Below are 26,714 nucleotides of genomic sequence, written 5' to 3'. Positions count from 1 at the left end.
AATTGGCGAAAACACACAAAGTGCCTTATGCATTCACCCCAGGTGACTCGATCGACGACAACAGAGCCCTCTTAGTCCTTTTTTTTTTCCTCAGTAGTTGTATATATTTTGCACTTGCTCTGTGAGAAGCCGACGTGTGACAAAGTGACAATTTCACGTGATGACATGTACGGTCACAGATTCCGGCAATCAGCGGCATGATCATGACGTCACATTGCAACGCCGTCACGTGATGATGGTTATTTTGCGTCACTTGTGTTGACGCTGCCGCCTACACCGGTGGTCAATTTTCGCATTAACGTGAGCGTCTGGGCGAGTTGCTAATCTATCGTCAAGAAAAAGTTTGCCAGCGCAGAAAACCACGTAGTCAGAAGTCAGTTCTAGTCTGTGTCAGCTCAATTTTGTCAGTGTTTTCGCCATGCTGTTCAAATTTTTGTTGGCGATTTCCGTATTTGATGAGTAACATACAGGTCAAGTCACTCTTAGCCTCGAAAGGGACGAAAAGGGCGAAACTCCGCTCGCTCTGCCGCCAAGGTGGCCGGAAAACCACGAGACAAGACCAATCCGAGCAACTCGTTCCGGGATTGGCATTTCTGGCACGCGATAGCAGAACGCCTTTCTGTAACACTGGAAGCCGTGCTTTGGCTGCATAAGAATATGAGCCACGTGATCTAAGCTTCCAGCAGCAAACTTGATATGGCGGCTAAGGAGTCAGCGGTGATTATCATAGACGCAATCGCTAACTAACCTTGATGCTGTTCAAAACTCACAACTTCACAAGGCCGCATTCCTCAGGAGCCTGATTCGGTATAAAAATACTGGGAAGATATGAATGAGAAGAAGGTACAAAAGCAGAGCATAGGTGTGTACCAACATATCTCGCTTTTTCGCAGCCGGCCAAATCGGCTATCGCTGCTGCGGGGGTGTCCGCTTATGTAGCTTGTGCCGCTGAATCTCCTCGAATAACTGCTTAGAGAAATATAGACTGTTGTTTTCTAGTGTTTTCCTCGCCGAACGTGAATTTCTTACGAAGTAAAAGGCCCGAGAAGTGCGCGAAATAGGAAGCGCTCTCTTTATTTCTCAGCGGTGTAGGTAAGGTAATAATAGCAGCAGGGGCGGCGGCATGCCGCAGCAGCAGCAGCAGCAGCAGCAGAACAAATTTGAAAGTTTTGGATGCGCGTAAACTTGGTTTCTCTGATAGTTCTGGAGTTTTCACTCGCTATTCGCTTCCTAAGTTTCCGCCTTAAGACTTTATCTTTGATTATTTAAGAAAGCACGACAGCGAGACAGCTTTGGTGGCCATGCACGGCCTCAGCTACTCGGAGTATACCGTTTTACCGCAACTGGCAACCGAGTTACTCGGAAGGAGGCGAGTATCAGCGACTGCCTCTCATTGCTATTCGCGACGATACGATGCATGCTGTTGCGTCGTCTGAAATTGAAAGGTTCAGCCGTATTCATATTTTAGGAAGGGCACCTTTAGCTCAAAATAACTTTATTATTAAAGGAGCATGAAGTGAGCGCGAAGCGACAGAGGAGGCAAGGAGGAGGTAACGCAGATAGAAAGGGAGAATGCAGTATAGGCAAGGAGGTTAGCTAGTATATGTGCAGTTCGCTACCTTACGTGGTTTGCTATACATGGGATGGAAATGCGGCAGCGCTACAGAGAGAAGAAGAATCGACGGTGCACATTCATGAGATGAACTCTCATACTTCCATTATTAATCCATTCGTTTTAATGAGTAATCACACGACGCAGGGACAAAATTGAGTGACGTTTGTCGTCGTCATCACCATCATCAGCGAGACTGTGCACGCAGCTGGGCAAAGACTTCGCCCATGTTTCGCTGATGAACCCAGACCTGTGCTTGCTGTGGCCGCGTTATCCCCGCAAACAGCTTAATCAAATCTTCCAGCCAAACTTTCTGCACCCCCCCACACCCCTCTGACAAACTGCCAAGAAAAGGGAGTTTGTGAAAGTGCATAGTCTTTTCAGACGTGTTGCCCGGATGGTTGGTTGGGAATCGTTAGGTGGAGTGGCGTAATTTGGTTGTGTTATCAGTCTACTGCCTTTGTGTCAAACAGCATGTGCTGGCGCAAAATAAAGACTTAATTTTTTTTAAAGGTAGCACACTGTTTCCACCTTCTCTCTCGCTCCATGTTGGGTTCCGCTGCTCAGTGTTGTGAAGTTTTGACAACATTCTTTCAAAATGGGCAATCATATTTGTAACCATGAGCAGCCAATGTGCAACCTCACCTTAGCCGGTAATGAAGCTCGTATCATTAGGCAAGGCAAACGTCCACTTCAGTGATCACTGCTCTTTGTGAGTGCTGACCAATGTTTTAGTTTAAGATCACATTAATTCACCTGTGTTGTAAAACTTTTTCTTATTATTACCGAAACGCAAAAATACAATGCTGCGATTTGCGAGGCTCGGTGACCGCGGGTGGACAACCAAAAAGGCACATGTTATTTGTGGGTAGTAGAAAGAATTCGTTGCCAGTGTAGCCCATGCTTATGCGTGAGGTATCATATATCTGTCTTTATATACCTTGTCTGTGTAATCAAACATGAGTTGTGCGTGCAAGCGCTGTTCTGCCTTCATGTTGTCCATGTTTTTCGGTGCGCTTAGCGAAAAGCTATAGATAGATAGATAGATAGATAGATAGATAGATAGATAGATAGATAGATAGATAGATAGATAGATAGATAGATAGATAGATAGATAGATAGATAGATAGATAGATAGATAGATAGATAGATAGATAGATAGATAGATAGATAGATAGATAGATAGATAGATAGATAGATAGATAGATAGATAGATAGATAGATAGATAGATAGATAGATAGATAGATAGATAGATAGATAGATAGATAGATAGATAGATAGATAGATAGATAGATAGATAGATAGATAGATAGATAGATAGATAGATAGATAGATAGATAGATAGATAGATAGATAGATAGATAGATAGATAGATAGATAGATAGATAGATAGATAGATAGATAGATAGATAGATAGATAGATAGATAGATAGTGATGTTTAATGTGAACGCATTACACCAAGAAATGCATCTCTTGTAAAAACGCAAATGAATGTTGAAGTGGAAAGAGTGTGCTTAACGCATGTGATATTGAGTCGCAGCAGCGTAAAATCGCGCCATCATCAAAAACTTGTGAAGTGCGCAACGAGTTGGTGTTGTTACAAAGCGCTCAGACATTTTTATGATCACCATCAGCTGCAAAAGTGACCACGAAGTCAGCAGCTGTATAGGTTCGCACGTCGTCTTCCGAACGCGTATAGTGGGTACTCCACCGATTCGCAGAAGGAATAATTATGGCGTAGTCGAATGACTGCTCTCGATATAGGCATTGTAGGATTGTTTGAAATAGCCGATGGCAGAAGCATGCTCCGAGAACCGCAGTTAAGGGTGCTCTTGAGAATGCGATGGGCGCAGGGGCCGATCACGCTATCGCGTTCCGCTTGGAAGGTCAAGCTCAAATGTCCTCAAAACTGTTGCAGCTGTTCCCTCGTCTCTGTAGCTTCCGTGCTAGAAATTCGCTCTGCGGTGACCTACAAGAGCTAAAGGAAGGCAACTTCATAGTTCATCGACCCTGTGCAATGATCATGTCGTCAGAGACAACAAAATACGTCATTCGATGCGTCCGGGCCAAGGAGAGGAGTACACTACACGGGAAGAACGCGGAAGTACGCGAAGAGTCCTTTTCTTTATTTTATATACAAGCGACACTGCCGGTGACCGATAAAAGCCATCTGAGATGTTAAGCGCGGGACAGGTACCTGCCGCAGCCATCGCGAGAACGCGCATCGACAGTTACGGGTCCCGCTACAAATATCTTGCGCATGCACAACCCCCGAGTTCAAAGGGAAGCCGCGCCCGTCTCCACCGAACCTTCGCCGGTGGCTCAGGTTTTGAACAATCACCGTGGATATTTGTTGTGCTCGAAGTCTCTCGAATAGCGTGCGCCATATGCCCTCCGATTGACAGGCAGTCAGAGACCGATACCTGTAAAGGAGCAAAAATGAACAGCCAACAGAAAGAAAAGAGCTGAATGGAGGGGAGTGCGAAACTCAAAGCATTTCCGCCGCCGTCACCTCCATGTGTGGCGTGTATTTGCGTGAATGGGGATCCCGTTATAAGTGGCCTCCCCATCCTTCTCACCCCAGGGGTCACGAAAGCGGAGGCAGGCGCGTACGCGGCCTATCGGTTCGCGACGGTCCGACACACCGGTGTCCATGGCGGGCCGCCGCAACACGGCACTTGAAAGGCGATCATCAAAGGCGATTCTGCGCGCGCCGCGAAGCCACTAGCCCAGTGCCGTGGGTGGTCCTGGCGTGGCGGTGGCAGCGCACCGTTACCCAAACGGTCCAGCGCCGGTCCCTCGACGTCGCGGCAAGGAGCAACAGCAACGGCTTTGACAACAGCAGGACGCCGCCTAGCGGACGAACCACTTTCGCCTGCTCGACGCGGCGGGGAGAGCACGGCCCTGAGAAATCCAGTTCCTCTCCTCGGACGAGAAAGAGCTCGCTCTCACTCCTTCCATCGCCGCGCGGCGAAACCGCACTGCCCACGGACGCCGTCACAACGTCCGTAGCCGCCGTCAGTGAGAGCCGCGAATGCGCTAGTGCGAGCGAACACCGAGAGTTCGTGGAGGACGATATGCGACCACCATGAGTGCGCGGCGTCGGCTTGGAACGGGCTTGACGCCGCCGCTTCTGATTCTCGCTCGGCCTGAGAAGCCCGCGAAACGACACACCGGAACCTTGCTTGTGCGCAAGGACGAATCGTCCTTAATCTCCGAAGAAACGAGGATTATCGCCGCTGTGCGCCGAGACGCCGGATAATCTACTGCTGCGTGGCCTGTGGTCCTGCTTCTGGGTCGCCCGGTTGGGACCGGGAAGCAGGCGTGGTTATTGTGTTATTGGTGACTTGTGTGTCCCAGTGCTGCCACAGTGATTGTGTGTTGACCAATTGTAAAAGCAACGACACCTGCTCGACATGAACGACACCAGAGGATCAGCCGCCTTTGGTCGTGGATGCTCCAGATAACGTGTTGGTGGTCAACCCGGAACTCGCAATGTTCAAGCGCCGCGAGGAAGTCGTGTCTGCCGAGGACTCGAGCCGAAGCTTCTTCGTGCGTTACCTAGGATGCACACGCTTCCAGTCCAAATCCAAGCAGCGGGGGCTGAAAGCTCTGCAGCAACCGTTGCTGGACTTGTACAGTGCCGCGAGGCGCAAAGGCGAGAGCCAGCGGTCCGTGCACCCTCTTGCGCTAACGCAGCGACTAGACGTTTCGCACTACGGCCTGGTGGTTGCCGAGGCACTAGAGGATCCGGAGACGAGACGAGCCGTGACTGCCGTTACGCGTGTGATTACGCCCGCTGCAAACATCGTGCTTTGGGCCGCCCTCCGGTTCAGCGCACGGCTTGCCAAGAGGCGCTCTATCGGCGCCGCCTTCGTGCCCTTGGCTTGCTCGGAGGACGTCGTCGACCGGTCCTGGTACCTAGGATTGTCGGCCAAGCGTAGATTCCTTGTCGGATTGGCACACCCTCCCGTGTTCGCCTGCCTATTCCGACAAGTCGCGGCGCCGTCGACGTGGGAATGTCATGGATTCATCTGTGCCTCAGCTGAAGACGCGCTACTGATATGTTCATCATTAGGAGAAGCGCGGGACACTGTTGTTGTACTGGATAGGCCCACGCCTGCACCGGTGGTAGTGGCCGGTGGAAAACGACCAGACGACTACAGCGACCTCACGTCTATCACGGCGTCTTCTTATACTGTGAGGAACGCGAGTAGCCGGAAGCACACGTCGTCAATAGATGAACCGCAGTCGTCAGTTACGGCGTCAGCGAGTGGCTACTACCAAGAAGTGGTCGATCGGAAATTCAAGTCTCCCCGAAGGTCGTCCAAGAGAGTGTCGCGACGAACGGACACGGAGTCCAAGTCCTCGGCAAGTGAAGAAAGGAAACGACGGGTACGCCGAAAGTCAAATTCCTACAAGTACCGGGACCTCTCCAAGAAGTACGCTGGTGCTGCACTGCCTAGACCTGTCACATCCGAGCTGTCGTATTCATCTGCGGGAAATGTGACTGTCACGACGGAAGATACTCTTGTAAAGGATGTCATCTTACAAACGACCAGCCATAAAGATGGACTCATCTTTCAAAACGTCGTGCCTGCTTCGAATGGAGGCGGCGTTCCGCAGGAGTCTTTCGACGAATCGTCTTCTTCCGCTCAGACTCCAACAAACGACACTGGATACTTCTCCTCGAAATCAAAAAGTGCCAAGGCGTCCAAAGAGGACCTGACACACGAAGAAGCCTCCGCTGCTCCCCCGGAGCCGCCTCCTCCACCGAGGCCACCACAGTCAACCTACTACTTCGGTCAAAACGTGGCACCTGTGACATCTTCGACTGAAAAGACCTATGTTACATCCTACACGTACTTCCTGAAGGACTCTGCCAGGATTCCCGTCAAGGAGCCAGTGATCTTGCCAGAACAAGTGAAGCCTCGAGAAACAAATATGACGGCAGCAGTAACAACAATGGTTCCACCCAGTGGGACGTCGGACAGCTCATTGTCAGGTTATCACTCTGACTCATGCTGTCAGACGCGAGAAGCCGGCACTATGACCAAGGACGACGACTGCTGTGACTCGGACTGCTGCTGCTCGTGTGACTTCTCTTCCGTCTGCTCCGAATGCAGCTCGAGCCGCAGGACGCTGGTACCCAGCGGCCGCTGCCAGAGCCGCGGCCAGATGACCATTTCGGAGACGATCAACTTCAGCAGCGAGTGCGACTCGGAGGCGCACTGGATGCGACGCAGCTCAGTGGCTCACTCGTTTTCCACTGACGGGCGCGTCAAGGGGCGATCGGAACACAGCCACGAACACGTCACACGAGCTCAGGTGCATCACCACCACCATGAGCGCACCCAGCACGTGCAACAGCAGCACCAGCCGCCACATATCTTCACGGAAGTTAAATACCACCGGGAACCACAGGATGGGAAGCAGCAAGCGGATGCTGAATCAAAAACCATGAAGAATGCGTGCACTTCAACGACAGCCTCGTTGTGCGGGGACAGCTCACCCAACGGCAAGGTGGTGATCGACGTCGCGCAGTGCGACGGAATCAGTAGAGGCGTCATGACACCCGGAATAATAAGCTTCAACAAGCACGGTCATGTAAGGGACTGGGCTTCGCTGAGCAACTGCTCAGGCTCATCGCGCGTCACCACCACCACCCTCCAGCCGGTGCAGAAGCCGCAACGGACAGCCAAGGTCATACGGTGGGAGCAGCAGCCACAGCTCAGCAAACGCAAGTCGAAGCCCGGATTCTTGACCAACTTGAGGACCTCCTTGACACGTGCCCGGCTCAAGACGGGTAAGTTGTTCAGCCACATGCGGTCAAACCGCAGTGGAAAAGAGATCGCCACCACAACGACGGTCCATGATCCGGATGCTGGGTCGCAAGATGAAGTCTGCCTCAGCCCCGACGGAAACGCGCGCCCCAAACGAAAGCGGAGGCGACGGCTGTCCTGGAGCTTCCACGACCTCCGGTCTGCGTTCCCGTCCAAAAACAACAGCACCGCAGCCAATACTCCGCAGAGGCCACGACGCAGAAAGAAGAAGAAGAACCGTAACGGACATGTTAACGGCAATGCCGCTGGCAGTGACGTGTCCGATTCTTTCTTGGAGGAAGAAGAAGAAAGGGCTGTTGACGCTTCCACGAGTCCGCCACGGAGGCCCCGGCGCAAGTCAGATTCTGAGCTCGGTGCCAGTGCTTCTGCTGCTAATGGCGGTTCGCATAAGAAGCAGCAGCAGCGCCGTGTCGCTGGTGATGTGACCACTATACGCGTGGAACACGGACTCACCAAGGAAGGATTCACACGCTGGTCCAACACGAACTTGCACTCGGAACTCGGATACATTCCTTGAGGAAAAGTGCGTGTGTGTGTGTGTGCTTGGATTACGAAGAGCAGAGGTGAATAGGGCGTCCTCTCAGGTTCATTGTCGGTTGGATCGCAGCTGAAGTTGACCTTAATCGGGATCACATCTAGCAGTGTCACGCCTCATAGCTAATCTTCATTGGCATCATAGACGGGCATAAACTCAGTTATTGCCTATTTTATGCATAAGGCGGACATTGACGATACACGTTTTAACCTTTTATTCAAGCAAAAAGCGCATGTCATCAAACGTTCATTTTTGAATTTGTTAAACTTATGCAACGTTATATTTTAATTCAAACTACCTCATCAACCAGGAGCGCCAGTTGATATCGTAGTGTGACCGTCAAACAATAGCTTGTCGCTGCTTTCCGAGAGCTTGGCATGGTTGCCAATAGCATGAAAGCAATGAGCAAAGCTGAACCTGACGAAGCGAGGCTGCTCTCCAACCGAAGATGAAGTTTGCCGCCCTGGATATGGTGTGCCGGTGGAGTGAGTGCGGCTTCGAAAGTAGCCAAGCGCTTAGCGCTTCAAATCGCGTTTTAGCGAACCTTACACGGCCTATGAATCGTTCTATCAGCCCCTCTGCCTCTTTCTCCTCTTTTTTCCTGTTATCAATGTGCATGATATTTGTAGAAGGGATCAGTCCGTTGCCGTACAGTAGCACTGGACAAATATTTATTTCTTAATTTCAAAATACTAAGTTGAAGGGCACAGAATTTGTACGCCTTTCACGTCAATCACGCCGAAGTAATATTTCGCAGTTCTTACCCAGCGATGACCTACTGTATGAAATGCCTTTATTCCCACATGTTTAGCATCGAAAGTCTAAATACTGCATGATTTATCCACAAAGACCCTTCCAAACTACGTTGCTGGAGGAGGAGGAGGAATAAATGAGGAAGGACAGGGAGGTTAGCCATACGTTGCTGGGATTGCTGTAATGGTAGTGCACAAACAGGGGGCACCTATACAGTACTGGTGGTACTTAATGAATAACCTCGTGATAGCGACAGCAGAACCATTTAGCTTTGTATAATCAAATGCATTGTTACGATCAGTTACTTTTGCATATTTATCTTCCTCGAAACGTGACGTGTATTCTTTTCGCATGTTTCCTCATTTATCGGCTCAACTGAAGTTTAAGCCATATGAAGTTTTTAAGCCCTTGATATTTGCTGATTGAAAAGTTGGAAACCTACAACTGAGCAGTTGGTTTGTTCAAGTTAAACGACCATGGCATGACCAGATAAAACTTATCAATATGAAGCTAGTAGCCATTTGGTAAAAAACGTCACATCCACAGACAGCATCGCTGTAATCAACTCAGCCCCGCCGCGGTGGTCTAGTGGCTAAGGTACTCGGCTGCTGACCCGCAGGTCGCGGGTTCGATTCCCGGCTGCGGCGGCTGCATTTCAGATGGAGGCGGAAATGCTGTAGGCCCGTGTACTCAGATTTGGGTGCACGTTAAAGAACCCCAGGTGGTCAAAATTTCCGGAGCCCTTCACTACGGCGTCTCTCATAATCAAATGGTGGTTTTGGGACGTTAAACCCCACAAATCAATCAATCAATGTAATCAACTCAGTATATGGCGTACACATTACTATAAACTCGTCGGCAGGGCAAGAGTTATTGCGTTACTGACGCTGGAGTATCCACACGTAGTAACATAAGAAAAAAGGCAACGGACTTATCCCTTGGTGTGGTTCCCTAGAAAACTCCTCCTTTCCAATTCGTCTTTTCTGAATGGTGTTCTAGATATTTTTAATACCTGTCAATGAGCAGAGGAAAACTTACCTGCTCTTAAACGTGTGCTATGAGCCGTGTGTACGTAGTCGACGTTAGCGTGACGCTGTGCAATGATGCCACGAGCGGGATCGATCACTGGGCCTGTGCTCGGGAATGTGTTGTGCAAGAAGTGGTCAACCGTCAAAGTGTGCCTTCCACGCGGAGAAGTGCTGCCGATGTGTGGACAAAAAAAGAAAAGTACCTTACTGAACTCTTAACTGCCCCCAGTTGCGATGTCCTAGTCCATCTGTACATAAAGCCTATACTCTCCTTGACAGCTAAATAAAAAGGACTTTCAAGCTTAGCGTATTTCTTTGTCTTGTGAATCAGTGACGTGACAAAGATAGTTCCTGGATATCTGGAATCGTGTGTCAGGCGTGCTGCCGAAAGAGAGCACACTGTATTCAAACTGTGCGATGCATCGTGTTAAAAACATGTGATAACGGAAGTAGTCAGCTCCACGGAATGGAGGTGCATAAGCCAGAAGAGAAGAACTGCTGGCCGCACTACGCATAGCGTAAGTACAATGTGGGACCATATTGAAATCCGTGATGGTTGCAGCCCTTGACTGGCGAGAACGGCATCGAGAGTTTTGTGCGGTAGCGCCTGCTTCGAGCATTGACATCATTCCATTAAGATCATTGTACGGAAATTTACGTAAAGACAACGCCGAAAGGTAAGATGCGTTTGTTACCGCACCTTTATCTCCCCTTCGCCATTTATTTAGGTATGGTTTATTTATGCAGCTCCCACTAAGAAATGCACAGATAATAATTGTTCAGTTGGTCACTGCTGTGAATGGTGTTCTGAATCACTGCTGTCCACCAGCAACGCCTATGTTTTACTTTGGTGCAAATGACTCCATGTTCTTTCAGATTCATCAACGAGAAGTTAAAAAATATTCTGTTCAGGAGTACTCCCTTTATATTTGCACAATTATATTCTTGTGAATGCGAAGTTTACGCTGTGCAAGCATTGCATGCTAGCCGGAATAGGAGTCTTTTCATTTGCTGTCTCAAATGCAGTCGCGTCCTAATCTCGTTTACGCATAGAACGGAAGAAATGGCGCTTTTTCTAATAGTTTCCCTCAATTGAAAAAAATGGTGCATACTTTCAAGAGCAGCCGCACCCTGACACAGTGCTTGAATAGGCTAGAATGTTCGCGAGACATTAGGCCACATCATTAAGTCACTCAAAAGTAAAGGTGCAGCGATGTGGAAACATCCACGGTTTGATGAATTCCTAGCTTATTTGTCACTGGGCCATGTGTCAGGTGCCCCTCGAGGGCGGGGCTTTTTCTCGAAATTTTCACCAGTGCCACTATGGGCGAACCTAAAAATATATCTACCAGCACAGAAATGCGCCTATAAAATCAAGCTCTGATGACGTTGTCACGTATTATTGCATTGTTATATATACGCTAGTGTCATACGGTTAACTTAACCAAACTATAGTTATGTTGAAGGTGGCTAGTATAGGAGATAACTCTGTAATGTGGCGTTAACATGCCCTTCGCAAAGGCACGCGCTTCAGACAATAAAAGCTTCTGTTCCAATATGAAAGCAAATGTTGGATAACAACGTTCCAATTCTCACCACTGTGCGTCAGCAGTATACGATTAAACGTATTTGCTGTGTTTTACAGTTTCACCAGTGAGACTGTAGTGTGTCTTATGTAGCTCATAAAGGCGTCACCATTTAATCAGGCAGTACCCTTGCATTGTCCTGGGAAATATGTCAGTGATGCGGACATGACGATTCCCGCGGAACCAGAACCTGATATAACATATACGGAAAGATTTCGTGCGCGTCAAGGAGGATTAGTGCACCTGAATTATGGATAGTGGTCAGACTTTTATCAAGTTCAGCCTGATTTCGTATAACCTCTTCGCGTCAACCTTTTTGAATGGCTATGATTGAAAAACATCCACGGGCGATGCTGTAATATAGAAAGTAGAGACTCTTTGTTGTGGTAAGCGGCAGCATGTTTCACATTTATTTTGCACTTCAAATTCTCTATTACTTTTTGTGTGGTGCCGTGCATTTGAAATCTAATGTACATAAAATCACATGGTGCATTCAATATACAGTACATCGTAGGTAATTTAACCTAAACAACTTGTTCATGAGTGTGAAAGCGCGAAGGCTATGACATGTTGGCAATGTATGTTCTTGTTTTGGCGACAACATAAGAAGAACGAAAAAGCGTCTTTTTTTTCTTTTTTTGTGTACTTTAAAAGATGTAGATGGGTATTTTTTATTTATTTACAGCCATAAATATAGTCAAGAAATATTTTTTTTTCCTGTACAAGACGAATAAACCTTCAACTTCGAAAACGAGCAAGTCCACGTTAACATTCGAGGCCCTTGAGCGATCGCTTGCGCATATATAACATTTGCCGTTGAGACATTTGTAGGAGAGCAGTGGTTGGAAAATGACAGACGGGGCCGTCTGCGTGAAAGTAATCTAAGATTCAGTGCAAACATGACAGAGGTAAGGGGGGATCAAAGGCTAAACCGATCGAAGACCGCGAGAAGAATGGAAGCTTCCATCTATACATGCAACGTTTTGACACAGACACTCGTCTGTGGCCAATCCTGATCAGGAAGAGTCACTTGTGAGAGCAGCGACTGAGGCTTCCCACGTTCGTACATCATCCGTTAACCGGTGACTACATTGTGCGCTGGCGTATTCACATTCTAAGATCGCCGCGGTGAACTGTCAATTCGTGTAAGCATGCATAAAGGCGAGCACGCGAGGCAGTCTGAATAACTTTGGCTTATCTTCATAGCAGATGCGATGCCTAGCTGTAGCACCTAACAGTGCAAGGAGTCCGTGCGTTAACAAAGGGTGAAACACGAGATGTGTTCAAACAAGCAATCTGACATTTAGTCATAAAGAAGCGTTCATTGTGAAAATTACTAACAGTTTGAGATGTTCTGCCCAAAGACATCTGATTTACATGAAACTCCAAAGTCTTGATAGTGTATAAGCTATATAAATTAGATATCACCGAAAAAACGTGTTCAGCCGGTAAAACACCACGCATACTTGAAAACGTTTCTAGCATTAAAAAACTGGTCACCGCCAATATTAAATGGCGTGTCCTATTAGGGAATTGTACAGGAACTATTAAAATATCGAAAACGATTAGCACGATTGTTTTCTCGAATGCAAACAAATGGGTTGTAGGAACGCGCTCACCAAACTCAGCTGTTGTGGCACTGATTTATTGTACGTGCAGCTGTAGTTTGATTTAGTTCTTTGGCAGACATTTTTACAAGAAACAGGTTTGATTAAAAATTCACATCTTCAATACACCTTCTCATTGCCACAATTCCACTGCTTCAGCATCTCACGTATAGCGCTGATGCGGGCGCTGAAAAAAGTGGAAGGTGGCGATGGGTCATTCAAAGTTGTTTCCCTGCTTAATACGTATTCTCGATTTATCGAAAGGGTAGGCTATACAGTACACTCCACTATTCCGAGGCAAGCTTAATACGTCTAAGCTACCCACTCAGAAGGTTCTAAAATTTTATCGCTTCGTGATGAAGCATGTTGAGGTAGAGCGCTATTTCTCTTTTCTGGATGTGTCAGTTTGGTACACTGCGAAGCCGGGGGCCCGGGTGTCTTCAGGCTGAGAGCACAGAAACCATTGTAAATATAGCTTGATGAGTCGGAAATATATACCCTACGTGCATGCCATACACCAATTCGCTGCTACCGTGGAATCGCTTGCCAATTGTTTCATGCTCGGTGCTACTCTCTGCGTGCTGTGAAAGACGATGGCTTTTGAAGAGGAGCAGATTACATTTCTGAAAAGAAGCAGATTTACATGTTGAGTTCTTGAGCATGTATGTTAGACACGAGTGAGCTGTAATATCTCGATGCACGAAACACCATAAGGTCAAAATTTCCTGAGCCCTCCTCTATGGCGTCGCGCACAATCATATCGAGGTTTCGGGACGTTTAACCCCGGATGTTCATTCTTTCAGTTCTTGAGCAGAAGCAGGTGTACATTTTGTAGTTTTGTCGCTCTCTTATTCGACTGAACTATAGTCCACGGTGCGTAAAGACAAAGTTCGAACCACACGACTACCGCGCAATGCACAAAGCGGTGAAATCATCTTTGTGTTTTTTTAGGAAAGGACGACTTTTTTTTTGTGCGTTAGCATGGGCTGTATGGTGCAATCCTCTCGCGACCACACGTTCACCTTTTTTCTCTCTCACCTCTTTCCATTCATCTGTTTCATTTGTCTTGTATATTCTAAGCCAATTGCTGCTTCAGATCCTGGCCCTCCGTCACATCGTCATCAGTACCTGAACGATGCGTCAATAAAGGTATATAGATTGGAGCAAAAAGAGAATAGCAATCATTCATATGCACCGACACAGGTGTTAGACAAAAAATTGTGCTCACATTGGGTGTTTATTAAAGGAACGTCTCCCTATGTTTCTCGTCATAGAAATAAGTAAGTTGAAACCTCATAGAAATACTATACAGGAACTTCTTTTTTCTGTGGACGACAGAAATGGCTGTTCTGTTTCTGAAATGTTCGAATTTATTTAAATTCAATGCACTATTAGATTTTTATCACATTCGCACTACTTGAGAAGCACTCCAGCAAAACACTGCGATGAAATGAAACGAAAGTGAGCCCGCTTCATGATGCTTTAGTGACACCGAAAGAAAACGCCCACTTGCGTGCCAAGTCGTTTTACTGATACATATTATTCCGACTTGCCGCACAAGTTCATTCTAAAGCTACTTTAGGCTCGTTCCGCACATTCAGAAAGTGTCGTTCATCAGTGCTGCTTGATTTTGATATAGGGCACAGCCGACGTGACAGCTTCGTGTCCAAGCTGCTATGTGTGAGGACGCGGGTTCGATCGCCAACTATTTTGATCAGAGCGAAATGCAGAAAACACACGTGTGCTGCTATTTAATTGCTCGTCAAATGTAAAAGTTATATCAGAGTTCCTTCATGCCTCATAAAAAAAACATAATAACGTCATAATTTTTTTTTTCAAAACAAAAGCACGGCTTTTTTTGTTTTAAATTGCCAAATATTGGGCACAGTGCACAAGAGCGTTATCAGTGTATCCATTGATTTCAAGCTGATTCGATCACCGTAATAACTACTCTCTTGGATTCCAAGTTTCTCTAAGTCACTATCACAAAATATTATGAAAAAACAAGAACGTGTGCCGAGTGTCAGCGTCGGAGCGCCGTGTTATTGGCGACAAGGTTGCTAATATGCTCCAGCGGGTATTGTGCAGCCTTCCAAAAGTCCCTGGGCGTCACCGGTCGTTGTTGTTAAAAATAAAAACGGCTCCATTCGGTTCTGTGAAGACTACAGACGCTTAAACAAGATCACCTGGAAGGACGTCTACCAGTTACCGCGAATCGATGACGCTCTTGATTGTTTGCAGAAAGCGGAATACTTCTCTTTTTTGGATGTACGTTCTCGATACTGGCAAGTTCCTATAGAAGGATCTAACCTACCAAAAACAGAGTTTGTCACACCCGATAGATTAAAAGAATTTACCGTCATGCCTTTCGGCCTTTGTAATGCTCCCGCCACTTTTTAGAAATAATAGACTCCGTTTTATGAGGCCTCGAGTGAAGCACGTGGTTACGCTACTTTGATGACGTAGTTGTCTGTTCCGCCAATTTTTACCCCGATTTAAATCGTCTCGAGTGCGTTCTCACAGGCCTCACTGACGCCGGCCTTCAACTCAACCTTAAGAAGGACAGTTTTGGTGCCCGGCAGCTCACCATTCTTGATCACGTTGAATCGAGGGACGGCATATTTCCTGACCAAGCCAAGCTTCGAGCAGTCGCCGATTTACCAAAGCCAAACAACTCAAAAAAACTTCAAAGTTTTTGGCTTGTCGTCATACTTCCGACGATTCATCAGAAATTTCGCCTTTATATGCGCGCCCCTGACGGACCTTCTTAGCGGCAACAAGGACCTTTCCACCTGGTCACCAGCATGCGACGATGTGTTCACCAAATCACTCCGCCTGCTAACTTCGCCACCCATTCTTCGCCACTTCGATCCTTCCGCTTCCATGGAGGTTCATACAGATGCCAGTGGTGTCGAAATTGGCGCTGTGCTCGTGCAACCAAGACAGGGTTTGATTAATATGTCGTAACCTACGCAAGCCGAACACCAACGAAAGCTAAAGCTAACTACTCTGTGGCCGAGGAAGAGTGTTTAGCCATTACTTTGGGCTCTTGGGAAATATCGCCGCTACCTGCACGGTCCCGTATTTGACGTCGTCACTGACCACCACGCCATTTGTTGGCTATCCACTCTTGACGACCTTTCTGGACGACTTTCTCACTGGGCGCTCAAACTTCAGCATCGTGACATCCGCGTTATCTACAGATCCAGTCGCAAGCACACGGACGCTGACGGCCTTTCTCCCTCACCCATACCAGATCATGGTGCTTGCCTCTCTTCCCTCGAGTCAGCACTTGCTTCACTCGCCTTACTCAACATGACGCTGAAACGACAGCAGGGTCCCTGGATCAGTGGTCTCATCGGTACTCGTTCTGCTCCTCTCACTCCTGCGTACCCTCCACCACCAGGCAAGCAAGTTTTGCCTAAGGACGACGTTCTTTACTGACGCAACTACCTTTTCGGTGGTCGCAAGTGGTTCCTGGTGATATTCTGCCTGCTCCGAGCTATTACATGCGAAGCTTTCCACGCTGACCCACTGTGCGCCCACGCCAGGCCTCTTAAAGACATATACGCTATGCTTCGACTCGGACTTTTTTGGCTTGCATGACTATACGCGCGGAAGTTCATTCGCTCACGTGCTTAGTGCCAACGACGAAAGTTACCTCTAGGAAAACTCTACCCGTCACAACCTCTTTTTTTTTGTCCTAGTCGACCTTTTGATCGCGTCTGTCTTGCCATTTACGGACCACTACCATAAACTCTAGCTAAACGGAAACCACTGGATTATCGTTGCGATAGACCATATATGGCTTCCTATGCCGCAACAGCCGTGCTGCCGACTGCCACAGCCCGTAATGTTGGAACGTTTCTGTTGCGCCGTTTCGTTCTGCGTAATGGTGCCGTGCCCCTCGCAAGCCCTTAGGTGATGGAGGCCATGCCTTCCTTTTTGACGCTTAATATGAAGGTATTACTCAACGAATGTCTGATCGTGCACCGCACAAGTACAGCGTACCGGCCTCAAAAGAACTGCATGACGGAGCGCTTCCACCGTACTCTTGGCGATACGTTGTCAAAGTACGTCACCTATATGATCATTGAAATTGGGATCAAGTTATACCATTCGTCAATTTTTTGCTGCACTTTCTCCTATGCGGACTGGAACCTTCCAATACGGTAGACACTATTCTTCCATATAACCCTGATGAGTCCAAAAGTACTCTCCTGTCCGACTCTACCCGACATGATGAAGAACGCCGCAAGCTTTTCCGCTTCTTTCCTACCGAGGCACAGTTGAAGCAGAAATCCCGTCAACCTATGGACCGTTCGGCTCCAATTATTACACCTAGTTTTTTTATGGCTTCGGGTATACCTCCTACCGCACCTGGCCGGGCCATAAAACTTGTTCCCAAATACCTCGGACCACATGGCGTTGTAGAGCAAACGTCTCCCATCAACTATAACGTGTAGCCCATCATGCCATCCACAGACCTACTCTACCGGGGCCATGAAATTACCCACGTCTTTCACCTCAAGCCGTGCTATGACCCAGTAGTTGTGTCCTCACCCTAAGCCGCCAGGATCGCGTCTTTTTCTGCAGAGGACGATTGTAGTGAAGAAGAGTGGCTTCAGCGGCATTTCTCTGCGCCTCAGTGGCATCATCATCGGCCTGAGCTTGTGGTTACTGCGCTTGGTCGGACGCTGCTGATCACTTCCCGTTCTGCCTTCTGCTCTGCACTTAATATATATAACAAAATAAAACAAGCAAACGAAACAGCATGGCACTGGAGAGTTCGCTTGAGTGAGTTCACTTTGTCGTTACCCGTTCACACGTACACATTCACGTCCAAGTTGTAGCACAGTGTACGGAATAACTCATCCCTGTGTGTATAAGTGCAGATAACCGTTCTATATAACAAACACTTTTCTATTCGAGTGTCCACTGCGATGTTTTGTTACCGATTCTCAATCTCCCAAGGCTTTCAAAGTTAGTTTGCTTGTTCCTATTTATTTCGTTTTTGTCGGGCGCGACTCACAACGTCTTCACCAGACACTCAAAAGGTCGCTCGCGCAACCGCACTGCTTCCTTGAATCCTCACTCGCCCACGAAGCTAGGCGGAAGTTCGAGGCGTCAATGCTCCGTGGCCGAGAGACAACGCAAGCGGGTCCCACCGCATGTGTCCGCCGCAGGACTTTCCGTTCTGGCGGCGAGCTTTTAACGAGCCGACGAGGTTCGCGGCCGAACAACGAATGCGGACACGGATGGTTGACTGCGAACGGTGAATGGCAGCGACGATGGCGCCGCTAAACGCGCTATGTGTTGGTCTATTTGCGGCCGCCAACAAAGACCTGCAAAGACCAGTGGAAGCACTTACTTTAGTGTCTGTTAAATGCTCCAATCTTATCTTGGCTGCGTATGCAGGCGTCGTTCCTACCGTAAACAAAAATTTAAAAGGTGGGCCTTTCTTCGCAGTCACCCTTTGCTATAAAGCGATATTGCTACAGAGTCAGTCATGGAATGTGTCTGGCATTAAGCAGCTGCTGCATAATTACACCAAGCAAAACTGTAGGAAAGCGCGGGAAATGAAACTGACTTTCCTATTACTGTTCTGTTCCAATTGGCTTCCCGTGGACAGGTTGAGGTTTATATCCACTCTGCTACTCCATTTATACAATTTCTGCAGTTCACAAAAAAAACAGAAAATGGTCACGCCAAAACAAAAATGAACAAGTAGAGAAAAAAACGCATGGAAAACTGCGTTAAAGAAAGAGAAACATTAGAGTGAACAGCTCGCTTTGCTATAGAATGCTCACACGACTATATTTCTGCCAATGTTCTACCCCCAATGTAGAGTTATTGCCTTGTGAGGTACCAGTTGAATGTAGTGAAACTTATGGGAGGTCTACTACAAAAACAGGTTCCCGATGTACACGATGTCTTCATGATATTCTGCAGACCACTTCGAATCATCTCGGTATGCTTGAGGAAATGTCACAAAAGATCTCGCTGTAGCTTGCGTAATGACTTCGCCCCCAGTATATCGTCATACGATTTCACGGTACGTGACAGCAATAACAAAGCGCAAAGGAAACGCAGTCCTAAGCATGAACGTGTGCAGAAGTCCACCGCCTGTCCTGTAGGGTCTGGTGGAAAGAGAAGACAAGAATTGTTTAAGCAATTTTAAACCATTTTATTGCATAAGGACCAGTTCTTTACACGGTGACAATATTGGTCTGTACTTCGTTATAGAAGTTTTAGAAGGAAACCTGTAGCTTAAAAAGAAGCTTACTGATGCTATAAAAATGTAATATGAAGGCATTGTGGTTGAAAAAGAAGCTATAATTGGACAACCTTAGCATTTCTCTCCCAGATGAAATCCGACACACACAAATGGGGCTGTTGTAGTTTTCCTTTATTTTCTTGTTTGTTAGTCATAATTAATGTCATCCTTCACAAATATAAATGATCTGAAGCCACCCAGACTAAATTTCCAGCCTATTGTGTTCAATAAAGTCTCTCCTGTCTATCTTAAAGTTCTATTTCTTTCTTTCGAGGCCAACTACAGCAGCACAAAAGGAAAGGATGAACGGCAGTGACACATTGAAGCCCATAATTCGAAGAGTATTTTGTAATATTATGTAACTGGTTTTTTAGTCCTCGGTATTCCAAAGAGTAGTGATGCAGAGACTCACTCTCACTGCAATAAAAAAATGACAGGATGACTGAACCAAAACAGACATGGGAAGGTGGAAGATTCGTGCGGGGACTCGGAATGACAGTCTGCTGATTGCTAGGATGCAAACAAAGAACATTTAGCCAAGTTGTCGGGCTTGACCAAATTTTCGAATGGCACCGCAGTGACAAGCGCCATCCTCGGTAACATAGAAATTGCGAGACCATCGTGGGGTGCTACTGAGAGTGCGTCTGCGTAATAATTCAATGTTAAACATTTTTTACAGAAAACATAAACAGTGCAAAAAAAGAAAAGGAGAAGAAGCACGGCCGCGAAAATTATAAGCTCATATCAACCACTGACTTCCTATTGAATGTTATCGAGTTGGAAGATACTTATACGACACATTCATATCTATATTATTCAATTGGGAGTCAGTGATTTTCATGTGTGTATGCTTTTCAGGGCCGTGTTTCTTTTTCTGCTTATATCTTCTCTTCGAATAATTTTAGCTCAGTGAGGTACATTACTATGTTAAACTCTAGTAACATGTACCCACACTAAGGGAACGAGGCGCAATTGTCTTGCGAAGAAAAATACATGAGGGTTGTAAAGTGGTAGGCAAATTAAAGGCACTAAAGGACAGCAAATGAGAAAAACTGCTGCTGACACAAGTCTGAGCAATTTCCTCAAATGTTGGACAATTGCATGCAATCCCACGCGAAAAGTAGATGTAAAGTTAGGTTACCGGTTAGTAAAAGCCCATTCAGAAATAATGATGTGGTTTCCACGCCTTCCTTTATTCTTTTCGCGAACTGAAGCATCAAACGCTGTCACAGCGTTTATTTCAATGTTTAGCGTGTGGTCTTCCAAAATGCCTTTAAACATCGGTATGGTGAACTTCAGGCATTTCTTCGGAATATATATCATCGAACTCTCTATCCTAGTTGTCTGTACAGAGCTGCGTAGTATGACGCAACTCGCCGCGGTGGTCTAGTGGTTAAGGTACTCGTCTGCTGACCCACAGGTCGCGGGATTAAATCCCGACCGCGGCGGCCGCATTTTTGATATAGGCGAAAACGCTTCAGGCCCGTGTGCCTAGATTTAGGTGCACGTTAAATAACCCCAGATGGTCAACATTTTCGGAGTTTTCCACTAAGGCATCTCTCATAACATCACATCATGATTTTGGTACTTAATACTTGAACAACGCCCCGGCGTGGTGGTCTAGTGGCTAAGGTACTCGGCTGCTCCCGCAGGTCGCGGGTTCGAATCCCGGCTGCGGCGGCTGCATTTCCGATGGAGGCGGAAATGTTGTAGGCCCGTGTACTCAGATTTGGGTGCACGTTAAAGAACCCCAGGTGGTCGAAATTTCCGGAGCCCTCCACTACGGCGTCTCTCATAATCATATGGTGGTTTTGGGACGTTAAACCCCACAAATCTATCTATCTAATACTTGAACAACTATTAATATTTTATTATGAGTTATTCGTAAAGGTGCCATAGCGATTTGTCCGAAATGCTCTCGCCAAACTTGACTTAAAGGCAACGCATTCTAGACTATATGTGTTGAGACAATTATGTCAGTTAATTATTAAAAGTATATAATTACCTTGTCTGCGGTTATGCGTTGTTTTTTTTCTCGAAATATTCGAGTGGTTATGAGGTTCCTTGATCAAAGCATGTTTGCGACAAATTTACGAATCTCTAAACATAAACGTAATAATTCTCGTTTATAACAACCAGCGGTCGAAATTTATTGGAAGGCGTGCCGGAACACCAAACGCAGCCACAATCTGATGCCCAGCAAACATGCACGAAATAAATCATAAGGAGCATATCACGGCGGAAACGGGGACAATTTATTGCTAAGTCTTCGTGACATCTCAACCAGACGTGTTCTCTTAGCTGATATTTTTTTATGTGGAGCTGGAGCTGGATTATTCAAGTGAAAAAACTCCAATTAGTTTATTCGGTGTTAGTGACCCGTAAATAGCCCTGTAGTTTTACCGGACGGATATGTTGTTGGCAAAGCAACAAGATTTTCACAGGAGCTCCTTGTCTGAAGACTACACAATTCACTGTTATATTTAGTCGGGGATAAAGTAACGCTCTCCGACTACGTTTCCAGTTCATTCACGTAACTCTGCAGACGTACTTATGTATGCCTGAGGATGTAGCAAAATATACAATACTGTCAGCATAGTTAGCCATTTGTTGTGTAGGGATAGCATATAGTAAAAATACTAAGCTATAATGCCGACAACAATGATCCTTGCGGCAGATTCCCTAATTTGACTCTATATAATTCGAGAGAACGTTATTGCGAGCAGTGAATTTTCTCGCCATTTAGAAAGTGAGGACCGATGCCAAAAAGCTACTGCGGCAGACCTATACGTTCCCAGGCGAACTTGTAATTTCGACATGCTCCTGGCTGTCATAGGCTTTTGTACTATCGGAAGCTAATATTGTTGCATATTGTCCTTTGTATCGGTTTGTGATATTGCCGAGTTGGTGTTTTATGTCGTTTCTACTCATTAACGCAACTGGATATGTACGCGGAAGAGAAACATCAGTGGAAAATCGGAGGGAAGAGGTTGTTGTTATTGTTATTATTATTGTTATTATTATTATTATTATTATTATTATTATTATTATTATTATTATTATTATTATTATTATTATTATTATTATTATTATTATTATTATTATTATTATTATTATTATTATTATTATTATTATTATTATTATTATATGTTGAAGGCGCAAGGGACCTGTTTGGCCAAAAAGCGCCATGAAAAATTACAAAAGCGTAACAATGGTCGATGTGTTATGACGGTATAGGGATGTGGGCTATGATAACGTTACGTGGCTGTATAGTGGACTAAAATGCCGCGCCCTAATGTGGGTAAAACACATAGACATTCAACATGTCGCTCTTCGATTCTTTGAATCTATTATGCAGCGAAAGCTGTATATAGCTATAGGAGGAACGAAAAACCATTCGGCTTCGGTGTCACGAGCGCCCTCCATTGGCTGTGGTGCCAGTTACGTCATTCTCAGCGTAGTACCCAAGCACACGCGCCATTGGCGGCTTTCTGAGCGACGTCGTCCATCCCGTCGCAGCCATGGCTCCGAGTGAGCCGAGCAGGCGCACACAACTTCCTGCTGAAAACTTCCACGTAGGTATGCCACGGACAACTCGAGCGCCGACAATGAAAACGTGGGGGAACTTCCATTCGCCGGGCCGGTGGTGCAGACCAGGGACAATAACAGCCCCGGGAGGCCGAGTGCCGGCAGCAGCTTCGTACCGATCATCCGACAGCCTTCCAGGCCATCCTAAATCTCGATCAGAATGCAACCACCGGTGGTCGGCGGTCCCTGCAAACCACGCTGCCGAGTTTACTCGCGATGTCAAACGCTTGCAACACCACGCACCGAACAAACAGCGTTGCAGCCTTAACAGATGATTTGTGGGGTTTAACGTCCCAAAACCACCATTTGATTATGAGAGACGGCGTAGTGAAGGGCTCCGGAAATTTCGACCGCCTGGGGTTCTTTAACGTGCACCCAAATCTGAGTACACGGGCCTACAACATTTCCGCCTCCATCGGAAATGCAGCCGCCGCAGCCGGGAATCGAACCCGCGACCTGCGGGTCAGCAGCCGAGTACCTTAGCCACTAGACCACCACGGCGGGTTAGCAGCCTTAACAGAGTTAGGGAGCGTCCATGAATGAGATTGAATGCTCTCTAAACAGCGTCAACGGGATGATTGCGGAAGCGCGTTTACTGGGGCGAACGCTCGCTTTCGGTGCGAGTTTCTCTAGCGACGCTTTGGCTTCAGCAGCGACGTTTGTGGCCGCCTGGGGTTCGAGAACAACCAATGTGATTAACGCATTGCGGAACGAATTGAACCGCTTATTACACACTTCCCATGACCGTGACCTTGTGAGGCACAATGTGCGGCATGTTAAATGATACTGTCTTAAAGCCAAGCCAAACCTGTGTCTACCTTCATTAAGAAGCACGAACGTGTAAGCAATAATCGTGAAAGGCTTCTATGGAGCGTCGGGCTGAATCCACTGCTAAACTCTGCGCCACACGTTTCAGCTTTTGCTGGTTAACCATTTGTACGCAGTGCTTGGTGGTGACTTCTTTTTTTATTCCTGTTAACCTTCTAATCGCTCATCTTTTATAATCACGCTCACCTAAAAGGAAAATCACATGTAGCCAGTAGCCATGGGACCACCGCAACTGTGTTGTAACCACATGCTTTTTTGTTGTATATAAATGATACCACCAGTGGCATTATTATTGTTATTGGATTTTCCACTCCAATACGATGATATGACTATGAGACGTCGCAGTGGAGGGCTCCGGAAATATGGACCACCTTGTGTTCTTTGACGTACTCTGATGTCGCACACTATTTGGTCCTATACCATTCGGTCTCTATCGTAATGCGACTACCTTGGCCGGCATCACACCCACTACCTTCGGGTCAGCAACCGAGCGCCGTAGCAACTCATCCACCGTGGTGAACCAAACGCCGGCTCATGTCCACAAATTTATTGGAACGAAGGAGGGCACCAGCTGAAAGCTTTGAAAACCGCGTGTTTTCCTTCTTTATTCTGGGTAAAACAGCCTTTTCCGGTCCCGCCCTGGTGGTCTAGTGGCTAAGGTACTCGGCTGCTGACCCGCACGTCGCGGGATTGAATCCCGGTTGCGGCGGCTGCATTTCCGATGGAGGCGGAAATGTTGTAGGCCCGTGTGCTCAGATTTGGGTGCACGTTAAAGAACCCCAGGTGGTGGAAATTTCCGGAGCCCTCCACTACGGCGTCTCTCATAATCATATGGTGGTTTTGGGATGTTAAACCCCACATACAAACAAACAGCCTTTCCCGGCCCTCCATAGGAATTCCGGTGAATGGGGGTGAACCCTTACAGCAGCCACGACCCTGACTAGAGGCATTAAACCTTTGATGATGATTGCAGACGACTGCGTGATGCATAGAGCTATTATTACTGATTCAGATTTTGATGACCTTCAGAGTGATTTAGATAAAGTTTCAACCTGATGCGCGAAATGAGAAATTTCGCTGAAAGATATGAAAATATTCAAACATCCCATTTACAAGAAAGCACTTATATGAGGCATATGCGTACAAATTAAATAACGTTAGTATATGGAAGGCTACGGAATCAAAATACTTAGGTGTCTTACTTCAGATTAGAGAGGAAATAGGCATGTACATGAAATACAAAGAAAGGCAGCATGAACATTGGGTTTCCTAGATCAGAATTTCGGACAATTACACTGTAATTTGAGAGATCGACTGTATTTCAACCAGGTACGTTCACTTCTTGAGTATGCTTGTGTCAGCTGTGATCTAGTCGATTTACTCGAAAAAAATGCCGAATAGTGCTACTCAATCTTTTTTCGAGAATCACGACAAAAACCACAGGGTTACTGAATGTGAGTACGCACTCAATCGCAGAACTGAAAGGACAAACCAAAACCCCTCAAAATAAAATTTTTTGTAGCATTTATCATTGATAAACAGGCGTAAACAGAAGAAAAAGTAGGACAGATACGACGAAGCATGACATTCAATGTTACGCAAAGCATGCGCAGGGAAAGTGACTGTGATTGGGGAGAGGGGGGCGGTGTAATACCTTATTGGTGTCCGGCAAGACGCACGCTAGCGAAGCAACCTGTGCGGTAATTACTAGGGGGAAGCTTCTTACGTCATGAGTCATATGTCCCGTGTCGTCGTGGTCGTCGTAGTAACGAGTTGCATCGCATCGCATGTCAATGAAAACGATGGCACAGCATATCATGATGAGTGAGGCGAAGCGTCCGTCAGTCCTTCTGTGCCTTTGTTCGTCCATCCGTGCTTTCGTGCGCCCATTCGTCCATCTGTCTGTATCTCCGTCCGTCCGTCCGTCCGCTCTTCGCCCCTACTCGTCACCACTCACCTCGTCACCACTCACCTTTTTTCTTAACAATCTCACCAGCAAATTACTAATGTCAGTTGTCACCGTTCTTCTGCCCGTGAAGTCTTACACCGGGCCTCCACTGCTTCATCCACAGCCCAACTTCTCGCCGACCAGGATGATCCCCAGCCTCTCCTTTCCTATACCAACATCCTGCAACACATTAGGCTGAGTAGACGCACTCTACCCCCACTTGATCCTAAATTAAAAAAAGGCATCGCAGGTCGCGTGACGATGACTACAATCATCATTTCCGAATCCCTATGTATTGTCAAGAATAGACCCTTCGGTTTACAATCCGCAGTGTAAAATCCATCCGCAGGCGGCCACTTTATTAGAGGCAAGCAGCTCTACTAGCCTTTTAACACTGTCCCTCCGTCCGCACCACTCCCTTGCCGCAGCTGTTGAAACGATGCCTAGTAGTACACGCCCTCCCAGCAGTGCGCGGAGACGTCTCTCTCCCTCGCTTGCCGCGCGCTCGCTGCGTGCCAGCTCTCTCTCGCTTCACCCTCTCCAGCGCTCGCAACGTGCGAGCCCACTTCCTCACGTGGGCACCATTTCAACCGCGCCAGTAAGTGAGTCAGTGATAACTTTATTTTTCTCCAAAGGCGGCAGACATTGCACGGGAACGGACGCCCCGCTAGCTCAGCCAGGTGGCTCTGCCCAGGATGGTGCCGGGAGGTGGAGTCTCTCGGCGATGTACCGGGCCCTCTGGAGGGCCAGGAGTTGGCTGTCGAGTTGCTTACTGCGCGTGGCAGCCTCCCAGGAGGTTCGGTCTGGTAGTCGACCAGACCATGTGTTCGAAATTACAGCACTCGTGATGACAGTGCGGGCAGTGGGGTGAGAAATCCGCATCCAGTCTGTGCCGTATGATTGTTGTGATGTACGTTTGCATGTGTAGTTGCCGAAGTGGAACTGCTTGTCCTTTATTCAATTTATAGTGCGGTAGAGGGGTACTCTGCGCCCTAGTTTATGGGCTGTGGTGATATCGTGAAATGTAATCAATGGATCCTTGAACTCCATACATCCCATTCGCTACCCCTCTGAGAGCGCCGCTCACCGCCGCGGGTAGCTAGTTCC

General features: G+C 47.1%; 1 protein-coding gene across 1 annotated transcript; it reads left to right on the top strand.

The window, feature by feature from the left end:
* Positions 1-4,575: 4,575 nt before the first annotated feature.
* LOC119169557 (uncharacterized) lies at positions 4,576-10,078 on the top strand. The gene has a single exon (XM_037420600.2). The coding sequence runs from the start codon at positions 5,110-5,112 to the stop codon at positions 7,972-7,974; it is 2,865 nt and encodes a 954-aa protein (XP_037276497.2). The 5' UTR covers positions 4,576-5,109; the 3' UTR covers positions 7,975-10,078.
* Positions 10,079-26,714: the final 16,636 nt, after the last annotated feature.

Source organism: Rhipicephalus microplus, chromosome 3 (genome assembly GCF_043290135.1).
Source record: "Rhipicephalus microplus isolate Deutch F79 chromosome 3, USDA_Rmic, whole genome shotgun sequence".
NCBI lineage: Eukaryota > Metazoa > Arthropoda > Arachnida > Ixodida > Ixodidae > Rhipicephalus > Rhipicephalus microplus.
The sequence above is the reverse complement of the archived record's forward strand: the minus strand, read 5'-3'. Positions and strand labels throughout refer to the sequence as shown.

Excerpts from the sequence above, each read along its gene's own strand:
- LOC119169557 (XM_037420600.2), top strand. The coding sequence starts at position 5,110 with ATGTTCAAGCGCCGCGAGGAAGTCGTGTCTGCCGAGGACTCGAGCCGA.